At 48.7% G+C, this 15438-nt stretch overlaps 1 protein-coding gene across 4 annotated transcripts in view; it reads left to right on the forward strand.

Annotated features, from left to right (window-relative positions):
* ARHGEF16 (Rho guanine nucleotide exchange factor 16) overlaps window positions 1–14935 on the forward strand; it is a 41613-nt gene extending 26678 nt beyond the window's left edge. For all 4 annotated transcript variants that reach the window (XM_074975796.1, XM_074975795.1, XM_074975797.1 and 1 more), the window contains 8 exons: window positions 708–837; window positions 2227–2301; window positions 3807–3899; window positions 4667–4824; window positions 8380–8589; window positions 9529–9602; window positions 10583–10684; window positions 11375–14935. In XM_074975796.1, coding sequence (XP_074831897.1) covers window positions 708–837; window positions 2227–2301; window positions 3807–3899; window positions 4667–4824; window positions 8380–8589; window positions 9529–9602; window positions 10583–10684; window positions 11375–11514 — 982 coding nt within the window. In that variant the 3' untranslated portion in view covers window positions 11515–14935. The remainder of the gene's footprint in view (window positions 1–707; window positions 838–2226; window positions 2302–3806; window positions 3900–4666; window positions 4825–8379; window positions 8590–9528; window positions 9603–10582; window positions 10685–11374) is intronic.
* Window positions 14936–15438: the final 503 nt, after the last annotated feature.

Raw genomic sequence — 15438 nt, forward strand, 5'->3', positions numbered from 1 at the left:
GTTGGATCTGTTCCCTTCCTGGATCTGTGGACTCACAGGTGAAAAGTGGCTCAGACCACAGCCTGGAATCAAGGACCTTTCATGGGGTTGTCTGTTTTCCAGTCATACTTTCTTCAGCTCATGTCAAGGCCATAGAGTTCGTCGCAGTGTCAGTATTGGTTCGAGGGGGGTGTCTATGGCCCCTTTTTGTAAGCTCCCAGGGGATTAATCCAGGCATTCTCTGAACAAGCACATGTCCCTGTTGTTGCTGGCTCTCTGGGACTTGTAGCCGACTACATGTTGAACCTCTCGTCCAGCACCCTCAGGGCTTGACCAGAGCCAATGCAAGAATTTGCCAGACCATTGGAGGTCAATATTGTCTAACATGTTACCAACAAATCCCCTGCTGACTGAGCTCTTAGAAGATATTTAGGGGTAAATTACAGCTAAATAACAGCACAGAACATTGCGAGCCAGGACTGGTGACTGTAAACAAAGTTTATGGAACCACAGGAAAGTTGACCACACCCATGGCAAGTGGTTGTCTGGCTAACTAAAATAATGCCAGATTATGGATGTTGATGGACAAAAGAGTTCTGGATTAGAGAGGTTCAGCCTGTATTAGAAACCCTGGGAAGTCCATGACATGCCTGGGCTGTGAGAATCTGTATTTCATGAAGGGTCTGGAAAGCCCACGCCTAATGAAGGGTACTTGTCTCCCATTTTAGAGCCACAAATGCTACATTTAAAGAGGCCTTGAAACAAATCGAGAGGAAGCCAGAGTGTGGTGGGCTGCCCATGAGCTCCTTTCTCATCCTCCCCATGCAAAGAGTAACTCGTCTCCCACTGCTTATGGATGTAAGTGAGAGCCAGCACATGGAATTCCCTGGCACCATTTGAAGGGACTGAGTGCACTGAACCAAATGCACCCTGCTCTGGGGTCTAACACAGCTGAGTTCTTGGGACCTGGCTTCTGCTGGAGCTTGGGTGGCTGCCTAACTGCAAGGCAGGTTTGGTTTGGAAGCTGACCTGAGCCTTTGTCAAGAACTTGATCTCCATCCCAGAATGCTGGTTGGCCCTGTTCTCTGCTTCATTAACAGATAGGGCCCGTCAGTAGCATAGTATGTGACTTGTGCCATGTCTCACCCCTTGAGCTCTGCCCTTGTCCCTTCACTCCCTGTTTTAGGGGTACTGTCACAGCCCAGCCCCCCCAGGCAGGATGGGCAAAGACTTTGGACAGGAGAGTGACAGCAAAACTAAGACTTTTTTTGTCAAGTGAAAGCACTGAGGGTGTGGCTCCTGTGCAACGCCGTGGAGAACAGTAGGCGCCCCCCTGGCTGGGCTGGCAGTGATGTGCACCTGGGAGTTCCAGAGAGAGCTGTCTCTGGAAGATTCAGCCTGGGTGCCCCATCCCTGAATCCACTGACTCTCCAAGCCAGCAAGTTTCTGGGAGAGGAAGAGCCAGTTTTACTTTGCTCCAAACAGCTAGTTTCTGTGAAGGGAAGAGACCATCTTAATGTCCTTGTTTCGTTAATAGTAACCATGTCTCATCTACAGTAAATGCCAAGAGAGGCCAAGGGGAGAAGATGCCTCCAAGTAGTAAAATAGTTACTTCTCCCACTTTTGCTTAGAATTCCCTCAGTATCACTTGTGTCCTGCCCTCCCTCACTTGCATGTCCTAGTTTTGAGCTCCGTGCTGGGAATGGACCCTGGGTTTGCCAGATCTTAGACTAGGGGGTTGGTTGGGGTGGGGAGAAATCTTCATCTGGGTTGGGAACACTGACCCACAAAAAATCAGTCGGAGGGCACACAAGTAAGAAGCCAACAAAACCAAAAAACCCAAATCACGTCACTGACGTAATCCCAAAATGAAAGAGACGTTCCCCTTGCGCACCAGTCCCAGGCGGGGGGCTAATTGATTTTATGGACTCTGAGGTAGAGCTCTGAGGCGTCCCCCCCACCTCACCCCCCGGCACGCAGAGTCCGCGGGCTGGATCCAGGCCTAGCTTGCCTGACTCTGGCCTGTGAGGCTCAGGGCTCCACACCCTCTACTTCACAGTGGATGCTGGGGAGTTGGGGGAGAGAAGCCCAAGCCTTGGGGACCAGAGTCAGGCAAGCCTTGACCCAGAACCAGGCGATGTTCAGTAGGTCACCACCCATCCTAGAACGGGTGGGGAACAGAGCAAAGCAGTTTACATTGACCTTTGTTTTGGAAGGATCCTGTCATGTTCTCTTTTTGATTTGTAGACAGTTTGTCAGAAAACCAACGTGTACACCACGGCCTACGAAGCTGCCACGCAGGCCTTAAAAGCCATCAGCAAGGTGAGGCCTCCACTGCTTTGGAAGAAGGAGAGCAGATCTGTGTGTATTGTCCAACTATAGGGGCTCTGCCTCACTGCAAGAAGATCTGCAGCGATTATGTGAGATACGGTTCCTGGGGCTGTGGGAACACATGGGTTACAGTTGTCTATACCCCTTTGTTACTTCACACATCGGGAGGCATCTCGCCAAGCCCCTCTGACAGTACTTCAACACTATAACCCGAAGAATCCATCACAGCCCAGGACTGCATTTATTCCAGCTGGCATGAGTGTTGAAGTAACGTCTTTCCCTCACTAAGGGGCTACTACTGTATTCTGGTCTTTGCGCTAATGATGTGACCTTGTACCTGGGTGTGATTGAAAAGCACTGAAGGGCAGCTGTCAGCGGAAGAGATACCACTAGCACTGCAGTCTGAGGGGACGTACTGTCGAGGGGATGTGGTTTCCGCTTCGTTAACAAGTCCTCTCACTTTCCCTGTGGCCTATAAAGCAGTCATCCTCACATAGTTACGCTCTACCCACTGCCTTCCAGGCCAGTTTTAAAGGAAGAGGGAGAACTTCTGAAAAGAGGCTGGGGGGAGAAAGCAGATTGCCTTGCTCCTGAATGGCCAGTGGCCTTGGCTAAGAATCTGCTAGCTGTGGAGGGACTTGCAAGGATACTTAGGCCAGGTCTATACTAGACGTTAAAGTCAATTGTAGATACACAATTCTAGCTACAGAAATTGCATAGCTAGAATCAACTTACCTACAATCGCCTCACCTGGCCGTCCTCACAGAGACAGGGCTACAGGAGAAATTCATGAAATGGAGGAGTGCAGGGCTTGGCTGCTGGCCCCAGATAAATCTATTTATCAGGGGCATGAAATCAAACCCCAGAAGAGCCGCCCTGACTGAGCTGATCTTCCACCTAACTCAGACATACCCTTACTCCAAGCTACAAGGTATATAGTTATTAGTTGACCACCTTGCTTTATTCATGAATTTTTGATTTCTAAGCTATTTCAAAGCCTACATGCACCATCAGTCATTATAATAAAATAACATTCATAGAATGAGCCAGTTCCAATGCATTGTTTCTTTGCTGTTGTCATTGGCCCTGCTGTTTCAGCCTCTTGTTTTCATTTTCCATTGTTTGTTTAGCTCTTTCAATGTGTTCCATAATTGTCTGCCATTGATTGTATTCTACAGCCTTGCTGCTTACTGCACAGAACAGCATGTTACCATCAATGTGGAATTTGCCGTTGCCAAACTCAGTGGTAATGGCTGTTAGGGATGATTTTTAAAATGTTTGGGGAATCTTTTCATAACTATTTGCTCATGTCTGGAGGCTGAAATGAAATTAAAGGTGCATTAAAACGTGATCCCTGGTACATTGCTGAGTAGTCACGAGCCAGAAGCAGTTTATTGGTGTACATTTAGCTATATAAGTTTAAAGCCTGAGGCGTCCCAGCATCAATGACTGTTATCCTGACCTTCAGTTCATGTTCTCTGACTTTCTGCTTCCAGCTAGTTAAGAAGTGCAATGAGGGAGCCCACACGATGGAGAGGACTGAGCAGATGTACACGCTTCAGAAGCAGCTGGAGTTTGGAAAGATCAAAGTGAGGAACCCTTTGAGTTGGAAATAAGGGGTTAACAGTGGTGGCAACTTTAGCAGTACTTGCAGCCAGATTGGCAAAGATATTTAGACATCTTGTGAGATGGATTAGAACATGCTAACTCGCATTGAAACCCTGTCTCTGAGTTCTGTTGTTTAAAACAAGAACTTTGGTTTATTGAGTAAACAGTCTCTCTCAAAAGCTGTTCATCCAGCTGTCTTTTTTTTCCTCCTTTTAAAATTGAAGGTGCAAATGGTTAACACTCAATACCAGTTTTCTGTCCCTTTTTCCAAGAGCGCTGCCAATCTGGTGGCAGTCCGTAACATTACCAGTCTTTGGGAGATCAGACCCGACAGGTGGGACTAGTTACTTTAAGAACTGCTGTGCATTGGAAAGAAATCCCTTTAAGCCATTCCCCTTCAGAGGAGAAGTAGGAGCAATAAAGAATTACTCTTCATGGTCTGGGGAGGGTTTCACATCACTAAAATCATTGTCTCTTGTTCCACCAGCAAACTCCTTAAGTGCTAGTGCATCCCAGGCCAGATTTTGAGAATTGCTCATTGCCCAACTTAAGTCCAGATTTTCCAAAGAACCTGGACCTCTGCCTCTTTCATTGCCTCACAGGGAGCTGCTCTGAACACCTGGGCCTAGAATGGCTGTGTAGTGCTCCATTGACAGTGCACTGTGTGACCTTTGGGGTCATTTTGGACTCTCCTTTTACTGTTGCTGTTATGTCCCAAAACTGATTAAACATCTTGTTTCTGTTCCAGCCTTTACCGCTGATTTCTGCTTCCCGCTGGCTGCTGAAAAGAGGGGAGCTCTCCCTGTCCCATGGAGAAGATGCTGGTATCTTCCGCAAGGGCTTTGGCAGAGCCAGCTGCTACCTGTTCCTGTTTAACGATGTCCTGATCGTAACCAAGAAGAAAAGGTAAGGGAGGGAATGGATGGTCTGCTTCTTATTGAGTTTGTTGGGAGAGCCTTTATCAGGTAGTTTGACACTGACCTTTGCAATTGCCTAAGCTGAAGCAGTCACTAGCACTGAGGGTGCGTTATCTAGTGAAAAGTTGCCAGCTAATGAATACCTTTCTGTGCAGAAGAATGGCATGAGAGGTGGCACAGTCACACCTGTCACCAGTTTGAATCCATAGGGAGCAGTGTTAGGAGTCTTCACAAGCAAAAAAGCAGTCATGTAGTGCTTTAAAGACTAACAAAATGATTTATTATGTGATGAGTTTTTGTGGGGCAGACCCCGTCCTCAGATCTAGAAATACTGCTGAAAATGAGCTGGCACGACAAATATATAACAGTTTATGTATAACAAGTTCAGGCAAAATCAGTGCAAACTACAATTTTATGGACAATACTAGTTTACATAGCTCTATGTACTATAGACTGAAATGTACATATAATATTTATATTCCAATTGATTTGGTTTTATAATCATGATAAATATAAGAGCCATTTGTGTGTAATAATGTGCTTTGACACTTGTATTTTTATGTCTGATTTTGTAAGTCAGGTGAAACTTGGGGGAGTGCAAGCCTAATCAGTCTGGAAAGGTTGAGCACCACTGCCATAGAGAGCTGCTGCTAATCTCCTCAGAGGAGCCAGAGACTGAAATGATCATTCCCTCTTGTGCTGAGATGTTTTCCCTAGGCCAGGGGTGGGATATATTGCAAATAGAGCTGAGCAAGTATTTTAGGCTGATAGTCAATTCACTGAAAACTGCATTTGGGGGGCTCAGAACATGTTCCCACATTGGATCACATTCAGTGAGCACAAGAAGAAGTCCTATGACACCTTATAGACTAACAGATATTTTGGAGCATAAGCTTTCATGGGCAAATGCAGGCCTTTGCCCACGAAAGCTTATGCTCCAAAATATCTGTTAGTCTATAAGGTGTCACAGGACTTCTTGTTGTTCTCAAAGATACAGACTAACACGGCCACCTCTCTGATTTGGTGAGCAGTTAGTTTCACTGTGAAATAAAAGTTGAAAAACATATATGTGAAAAAGTCTAATCATTTCACATCAGCCGTCTCAAAATACTTGGATGTTTCGCTTCACCAGGGCAGTTTGTTTTGCAGTTCAGCTAATTTCAAAAAAACTCAGGTGGAAAAGCACCCAAAGACGACCCACAACAAAAACAACTAGGGAGGGAGGGAATCGTTTTATGTTGAACAGCATGTTTTATTTTGACCCAAGACAAAGCAAGTAAAGAACAAAATATTATTTCAGGTTCAATGCAACTGGATATTTGTTCTGGATTTTTCAGTTTAGCTCCTGAACCAGAAATCTAGAGATTCTCTCAGTGGGTTAGTGGGTGGGTTTGGGTGGGTAGAAACTTGTTCCTGTCCTGCTGGCTAAAAGAGGCTTTACCCTCCAATCCTGTCATTTGAGCCCCTGGGGCAAGGGAAGCTAGAAATGCTGTTTTTATTAGTGAGTTAATCAGAGAGGGGAAGGCACCAATAGCCTTTTGTCCAAGACACTCCCCTTAACAGAATGTTGAAAACTTTTGATCTTTGAGGGAATACTTTGCTTACAAGTCATCAAACAGGAATAATTTAGGCACACATTAACCCGTAGCATTCCTCCCTCCCCCACGTGGCCCTGTTGCTGGAACTTTTCCCTTTCAGCTGTTTGGGAGCACTAATAATGGGCAAAAACACCGAGAAGTCCTGTGGCACCTGTATATACTAACAGATATTTTAGAGAATAAGCTTTCGTGGGCAAAGACCCACGTCTTCGATGCAAGGTAGTGAAACCAACCTGCTGAAGCCAGCCTCCACTATTTCATTCTCTTGTTGGAGGCGGAGGAGGGCTCTGATGATCTTACTTTAAAAAAAAAAATCCCTGTCCCCCCCAAGATTTGAGTAGAGCACCCAGAGTCAGGAGTTAAAAAGGTGGAGGACTTCAAAGTAGACACATGGCCCCCAGCTCATAGCCCTGAAAAGGTGTTCTCAGGACGGACAGCCCCCAGGGACCCCCAAAACTGTCAGGGCTTCCCCATGAGGGGAGTAAGCGTAATCCTCTCTGTGCTGATAGCTTCTTGTATTTGAGCTTAACAGTTTGCACAGAGTGTTATATCCGGACAGACAGCAAGGGTGACAGAGGGGTAGGCTAGCTGTGTCATTACCTGGCCAAACCCTAACTGAACTTGGGTTGCCAATGGCCAAAATCAAACCAGCCCCATCTCAAATATTCCACTTTTTGCTCTAGGACATGGTGGATTTTGATGGTCTGTGTCTTACGATAGCATGTCAAAGGTCTGATCTGGACTGGAGCTGTCCTGATGCATAGCTCCAGACAGCCCCTGCACCACAGAGATTACAGTTTAATGGAACGAGAAAGAACCAAAAATATATTGCCTGGGTACGCCCACAGCTTGAGCATGGTGTGCAGCTCTGGCTGCCCTGTCTCAAAAAAGAAATATCAGACTTGGAAAAGGGGCAGAGAAGGGCAACCACAGTGCTGAAGGGTGGGGAAGAGCTTTCGTGTGAGGAGAGACTGAAAGAGCTGGGACTGCTGGGCATGGAAAACAGGCCACTAAGACAGAGGTCTGTTATGCAACGGGTGTAGAGAAAGGGCATGCAGAACTGTATATCCCTTCTTTTAACAAAACGACCAAGGCTCACCCAGTGAAATGAAGGGGACAGCAGGCTTAGAACAAGCAGTGGGAAGTACTTCTTCACACAGTGCACAGGCAGCCTGTGGAACGCCTGGCCGGGGTATGTTGTGAAGCCTGAAATATAACAGCCCCAGAAAGAAATGAGTTCTTGGGGGATGGGTCCATCGGGGCATGTGGTGTTGGCCACTGTTAGGGGACAGGACACTGGGCTAGATGGACATTTGCTCTGGCATGGTTTGGGTGTTCAAAACACAGAAGCAGTCCAGGAGCACTTCAAAGGCTAACAGAATAATGTATTAGATGATGAGCATTCGTGGGACAGACCCACTTCTTCAGGTCAGTTTGGGCCTTCTTATGTTCTGATGTCCACCCCAGGCAGCAACCAAGGTTAGATAGAATCCTGCACCTGCTCTGCAGGCTTTACAAGTCTGCCATGGCGTCCAACAGTCCATGAGGCCAGGTCTTGCTAATGTCCTGTTCCCTCAAAGCACTGCTTGTGCGGACACAGAGACTTTGCTCCTGCTGGCTCGTGCTCGTACCCTGAGCAGCACAAAGCAGACCACTGTCCATGCAGCTTACCAGGCATAACGGCATCTCCCCTTGAGGTTTCTGCCAGCACAGCTATGCTGGTGCCCTGCTGTGCCAGAAGTCCAACAGCTGCGCAAACCACTTGGCCTTGAGGGGAGGTGGGAGTTAAAATGAGGCCTGATGGCAAGTGTGTCCTGGCGTTTGATGGGTGCTGTACGCCTTAGGGAAGGCCAGTTTCAAGACCAAATTCCCTTCCCTGGGGAGCGTGGCTCTGGGAGGGAGCAGCAGTGTGAGGTTCTAATCCTGCTGTGCTTGGTTGCCCCTAGCGAGGAGAGCTATGCAGTCACGGACTACGCCAAGCTAGACCAGACCATAGTGGAGAAAATTGAAAGACCCGACACGCCCTCATCTCCCCCGGGGAAGCCAGGGCCCAGTGGCACAGCCCGTAGCCAGTGCAGCGGCCACTTGTTTCAAGTGATCATGAGGAAGAACAGTGAAGGCAAGGAGGAGAAGGTGGTGCTGTCCGCAGAGTCTCTGTGAGTGAATCTTTTCCCTGGCTTGTGGGTGGCTATTTTTGTTTGTTTGTTTGTTTTAATAATGAGAGCATTGTTAAAAATACATAACAGGCTGGTCTGTGTTACACTAGTGACTGGCTTTATAGCACATGAAGTAATACATTAGAATGGCCACCACAACCTCTCCTCCCACATCGTGCAGAAATCATAGCTCTGCAGAGAACGCAGCCACTAACGTCTCAATGCCTCCTGCATTGCTTTTGCTTTCCTTTGGGCTCTCCTAGATCCACAGTGGCTTCCTCCTTTTAGCTTTCCCTTTAGTCTTTCCTGCCAAGCCTTACCTTTACCCTCTGGTCATAGGTAACTTCCTTTTGCTGCTTTTAAATCCCATTCTCTCTTATGGAACCTGGTCTTCTCTTCATTTTTTCACTTCCTGCTAGTCTTAGACTCTGCATTTCATTTTGGTCTTTCTCTGGGAGGCCCCCTGAGCCTTCATTCATCATTCTTGATGCTGGTTCGCAAGAAGTTTACAGGTAGAGAGACTATTCTTTTGCAAATCCCCAAACTTTTGCCACTGATCCTGGGTATTTTTTTTCTGCCAGCTCCACCATTTTATTGTCTCTCACCTGATTTTTCGTAACATGTCACAAAGTTTTGTTGCTGCTGAGCAAATGTTTATACTGCTTCTGCTTTAAAGCTGCAACTCTGTTCCCTCTGATTTTCAGCCTGCAGAGAATATAAACTCCAGGCACACTTCATATAGATTAAATTGTTTGTTTGGTCTTGCATCCTTCAAATGTTGGATTCTTTTGAGAGAGGGTAGGTGCACATGGTAGAATAAAGCCAGAGTTGTATCTTATCTATAGCCCACCAGTACTGTTTGGTTGTAATATAATGCAAACTATTTCCATGCTTGTTTCCTGCCCCATAACAACGTCTTTAACTCTTTCCTCCTGTCAGGAGCGATCGGGCTCGTTGGATCACTGCTCTGATGCACAGAGAAAACAAGTCAGAGGACAAGGCTAGGAAAGGAGGTACAGCTTCATTGATAAGCAGTCCTCGGTCATTAAGTTTTATTTTTAACATGGCGGTAGCTTGCACACTGATGTCTGTTAATCATTATCCAACTTTACATGGTTAAGAACTGTGAAGATTTCCTTTCAAAGGTCAAAGTCTGTGGGTGGAAAGTTTGAGATTCCCGGGGATTTCATTGTGCGTGGATGGACATGTATTAAATATGGACAGGTCTAATTAATTTTTCCTGTTGAGGGACTCATGCTAAGGTGTGGAACATTCTCCTGCTGTCACCATTTGCCTCTCATGAAGCTCCCTTAACTTGGGATGTGCAGTTAACTCTAAATTGGTCCCTCTAAGAGTCTGTCATGAGTTTGTGATCTCCTTGTAAAGGTGGGTTGGGAAGCTTCATAAGGAAAATGAAAGTGGAGTTGGAATGAATGCTCTCCTGAATAGAAAAAGAGACTTCTGCTCCCTCTGCTGGCTCAGGGACTCCAGAGTCGGTTTATGTCTGGGACCACACCAGAAAGTGAACAGGAATGTCGTGTTAATTCCAAACACTGCAGAAATGAGTGCAGTGGGGGCATTCATCAGCCAGATGAAAAGCTCAAAGCTGACAGAATAGAAATAACTTCTTTCTCCAGTTCCTGTTCTGCCCCACTGGCTGTGTGCAGAGGCTCCGGGGCACGTGATTTGGACAGTGGCAGATGATTTGTTTGATGGTTAAGAATGTACCATTGCCAGGCTCAAGTATTGAAAAGTTATGCCAGGGCCCCAAGTTTACAGCTCTCCTTGCATGAGCAAAGGCAGTCTATCTCGCCCTCTTCCTCCCCTCACTCAGCAGCCAGCAGTGATTCAGGAGGGCCTATAGGCAGTCGTCTACCTGGGACTGAAGGTAGTTTTGGCTGTAGGGTCCCACTAGACATAGCCTCAGCACAGCAAATGCCATCTTTGTATTTCATTTTCTCTCTCTCTCTCTCCTCCCCCAATCCTCAACCAGAGCTGAGGCAGGTGGAGATAATCAGGGCCTTCTTGGCTAAACAGACAGATGAGATATCCCTGCAGCAGGCGGATGTTGTCTTGGTCCTCGACGAAGAGGATGGTGAGTGGTTGGGTGGGACTGTGGTACAGAGCAGAGGGGGAAGAGTCGTCTGGAAGCTAGAACAGGGGTCCTGGAGCCAGGGTACCTGAGTGCTGGTCTTGGCTCTGGGAAGGGAGAGTGATCTGGGGGCAGCTGAACTTGTGCTCCGAAATGAGCCCCCTGCTTTTTGGAGCAGGTTTCTCTGGACTTTGGTCCTGATGCTGCCATAAGGCCATTGCACAAGTCCCTTCCCTTCCCCACATCAGTGTCAGTACCACATGGAGAGATGATGTGGGAAGAGCTTTGAGGTCAGGGGATAGCAGGTGCTGTCATCTTCCCCAGGAAGTATGCTGGGCCTGTCCAGGAGCTGTCTGGAGCAGCAACCAGATGCAATCATGACTAGAGGTGGTCAGAAACTTTGTGAGGAAAGAGTTTCCTTTTGGGTTGGATGCTCTGTCAAGGAGTGCCAGGCCAGGCTCGGTTGGACAGCTGGGCGGACTGCAGGGGAGTTCAGGATCTAAAACTTCAGGACATCACCTTGTGGACCACTCCAGGCCTGGGAGTTCCAGGGTCCCTGGCATGGAGCTGGAAGCCTGTGTCAAACTAGGTAGCTTCTTCCAGGCGCCGTGCAGTTCATTACTGGAAGGTGCCTGGAGCCAGGGGTTGGGACAGACTGTGTGTGTTCTGAACACCTCTCTCTCTCTCTCTTAGGCTGGTACTTGGGCGAGAGGCTGCGGGATGGCGAGAGGGGCTGGTTTCCCCAGTCGTGTGCTCAGCCTATCACCAACCGCAACGCTGTGGAGAGCAACGTCCGCCGCATGGAACGACTGCGGCTAGAGACGGATGTCTGAGTCCCAGACCAGGGGGGACATTTTCTCTAGAAGAATCCAGTTTAAAGGCCACAAGCTAGAGCCCTGCAAACAGGCTGGGCCTGTAGACCACAGAGAGCGAGACTTCAGATCTGGCAGCATCTGTCCTATTCTCCCATGCTGATGGTCTTTGGAGCAGGCTGCCTTTCTCTCTTTAGTGGGTCACACCTGTCTCACACCTGAGCGCTTTGTGCAGCACAGGGATCTGCAGGACGTCTGGGCATGTCATTGTCTCTGTGATGACTTCAGCAAGCCTCGGGGCTATGTTAGATCCTGAAATCTGCCCTGCCCCGTCTCACACGACTGGACGGTTTTCTAATGATCAACTGGAATTTGTTGCAAGGAATTGAAAGCCATAGCTCCATGCTTTGAAATCCAGTCAAACCTTTTAGTCAGGTATTCAAGTTTAGATGCTGCTGTCTCTGATTTTCCTTTATTCTCTCTGCCATCACCTGCCACTGTCAGCCCTGGGTCGAGGACATCTTGGGGACACAGAACACAGCAGTTTACACACAACTGCTTCTTTGCCACAGCTGTGGTGTTGGGGGGATGCATCCAGGTTGAGTTTTATCAATGTGTATCTAGAAAATGGATGTTTGTCCTTGTTAATGAGTTGAATGGTCTGTCTTCATCTGGCTCTACCCTGCCAGGAGGTTGGAGGATCATTAGGCAGCATGGAGAGTGTGTGGGAAATGTGGGGCAAATGTCTGTCCATGCCAGTCTGAGCTTTATCCAGACCAGGGGTGACTGCTCATGGGATTCTGCAGCCATGCACAGGATGAATCCTTTGAGAGCTTGGGGACCAAGGAGGTTAGGCCGTGATTGCTTTCTAGTGTGCTTATCACTAACTATAAGCATTGGAGAAACCACCCAGCACCCTGCCCCAGCGGCACAGGATTTGTCCTGCAAGTTGTGTATGGGCTCAGAAAGGCCGGCTGCGTCTTAAACACTGGGGTGGTCCCTGAGTCTCCAGCCTCCAGATTCCCAGAGTCACAGAGGAGGCTGTACAAACGCCAGGTCTGAAACCGCTGCAGAGAAGCTGGTGCGATGCTTCCCCATGTGAGCAGCCTGGTGTCAGGTGGATTCTTAGCCCCCATGTGACTTGGGCTGGGTGTTTGGCGGGGGCAGGGACGTTTCCTGTGAATCCAGGAGATTTCCCTCAGAGTACAGCCAAGCTGGACTGGACCTGAAAGGCAGCTTGCCACGGGCAGGTGAGGTTGCTGCAGTTCTGGCTTGAATGGGTAGGTTCGTTTTATCTTTTGCAGTCTGTCTGGTTCCCTCCCTTTCATTCCAACCCCATCAGCTCCCTGGGCAAGTGCTCAGGGGAGTGGTGAGAGGCTAATGAGTGACAAAATGAGTGAGGAAAAAGCGAGCTGTACCAAGCGGCCTGGGATGGGAGCAAGTGACTGAAATGGGACTTTCCTCTGGCTGCTGCTGCAGGAAATCTCTCCTAGCCTGTAGCTGCTCCACTTCTTGGAGGTACCAGTTTGACTGCACTGCCACCATCGGTTCTCATCCTGACCCTGCTGGGAGCGCTCCATGGCTGGGAACAGAGGCAGCCTTTCAAAGCCATCCTCTGTCTGTGATCTGGAGTGGGCATGTTACTCAGTCTGCTTCGCTTGAGTTTGTGCCCCCTGCCCCAAAGTGCACCATGCAGGTTTGTGCCAGGTCATCCTTCTATTTTAGCTCCTTGTTTCAACAGTGCTCAGGGCAGTATTTATGGCACTGGTTACGGTGGGGGCCTGGATTCCATGAGAGCCCAGAGCAGCTTTAGAGAAGGGTAGAGGATGTCTGAATTCTCCTTTAATGCAGCTCTGTACCTTCCCCTGCCCCCAAAGGCTCCAGGCAGATGGCTTCAAAGTGAGAGAGAGCCGTGAAAATTTACGGTGCTGAGCACTAATGGCGAGTTCCCCAGGAAGCACCGGCAGAACCTAGTCCAAGATGGTGGTGGGAGTTGAGGAAAAGTCGGCCCTTGTGAGGGAAGCTGGCACCGTGGGGACTCTGCAGAGTTAAGTGTTTCACCTCCACACCCCCAGGACTGGAATTCTTCAGGCTTGGAGTCTGTTGCCTAATGAATCTGGAAACACTATTGCCAGCAGAGATTAGGCTGTGTCGTTTTTCACTCAGCACTACGCCATCTCCAAAGCTCCTCTCCTCTTCACCCACTCCCTGAGCCCCTCCATGTCATCCGCCAGCTGGTTTCCAAGGATTACTTGTATTTGTTCAATCAGTGTCCACACAGCAGCAAGAAAGCATGGCCTTAAAGGAGCCATCTCCAGTGGCCTCATGGAACAGCTTGCAGTCAGTGAGTATAGGGCACTGGTGGAGATTTGGTTGCTTTTTGAATGACATTTATCTCTTAGCAGCAGGGCCCTTAAGTGCTTTTAAATGCTTTGAATGTGTGAAGTCTGCCAGGATGGGGAGGGACATATTTACAGATAAGCCCATCTTAAAGCATCTTGATTATATATTAAGAGGAGGATTTCTCAGGACAATTGGATGTTCCAGATTTCTCTCCCCTTCCCTGCCCAGAAAAAGGCATGAGCAACTTAATAATTTTAGGCTACTATGGTGGCAGTTGGACTACCCCGCTGTGTGATTTTTGGGGAGCTGTTTTCCAGTGTCTTTTTACACAACACTGAGGTTGCGAGGAAGGGCTGGGATGCAGGAAACCACACCCCAGCCCACACTCCCCATAGATCTGAATGAAAGGTGTGGACACACCAGCAAGAAAACTTTTAAGTACTCTGCCCCTGGCCCCAGGGTTGGAATTAGAGGGTTGGAATTCTTGGGAACCAATGCCTTTGTAGCCAGTTGCTTTAACAGATTGGCCCTCCCTATACAGAATCCTGAGCATCCCATGGGGAGTCATTCATACCCGGCAGACCAGCTGGAGTTGTCCCCTGCAGCTCACCGGCTGAGCCATTTCAAGCCTTGGAATGCCTCCTCCACCCCCAGCCCTCTGCCCTGACCGTGTTCTGCTTCTGGAAGGAATTAAAGCACTGGCTCCCGCTCCCCCAGTTCTCAGTTCTCCCCTGGGGTTTTGGTTTTTTCTTGTGTTTCTAGGAAAATGTTTGAAATTACTCCGGCCTCCACGCTGGGGGGACAGGCCTGTGCATGGCCTGGTGCAGACAGTGATGTGCTTTGTGCCCTGCATGGTTTTGGGAACCCTTTCTAATGTCCCACGCTGGTGTGGGTGGGTGTAAATAACCTGCCACCTTGTCTGTGCTGGAGGGGGTGGAAGTGCATCTGTTGTCTACCCATTAAATGTGCAATGTGGTTGGAGGCACCAATCTGTAATTCCAGCACCTTGAGCTGGTAAATTTTACTTACCCAAGGGATGGGAACACTGCTGTATATTGTATGTAGCAATATGTGAGCCAATAAAGTTGCTGATTTGTTACGAGTGGTGAGGGGTTTGCTAGTTCGGCGTCCAAGGAGCTGCTCATTAGCAAGTCTGGCTGATACAATAAGGTGAGTTACCTGGCGGGTGTGTGTAGAACAGAGGGGAAACTTTCTTGTGTTGGGGGTCATTGAGCCACAGATGAATCAGTCTGGAGCCACGCAAGTGAGAAGTAGGGGGGGAATCCCTCTCCGATGTGACCCCTGAATGGGGCCAGGGATGGGGTCTGAGCTGGAGGGAGCATGCAGGGTTGGGCAAGTCTAGGCAGGAGCAGGGTACAGGAATGGACTGGGGGTGGCGGGTGCAGGAGCAGGCTAGGGGTGTGGGTCTAGGTGGGAGGAAGGGTGCAGAAAGGGTTGGGGGTGGTGTCCGAAAGGGATGGGTCTGGGTGGAGGTGAAGGTTTTGGGAGGGAGGGGCAGGAGCAGGCTGTGGGTGAGGAAATGGGGCTGGGAGGGGGGTGCAGGGTGTGGGTGGTGGCTGCACTTACCTACTCTCTGCCCCC

The sequence above is a fragment of the Carettochelys insculpta genome, chromosome 23 (genome assembly GCF_033958435.1).
Source record: "Carettochelys insculpta isolate YL-2023 chromosome 23, ASM3395843v1, whole genome shotgun sequence".
Lineage (NCBI taxonomy): Eukaryota > Metazoa > Chordata > Testudines > Carettochelyidae > Carettochelys > Carettochelys insculpta.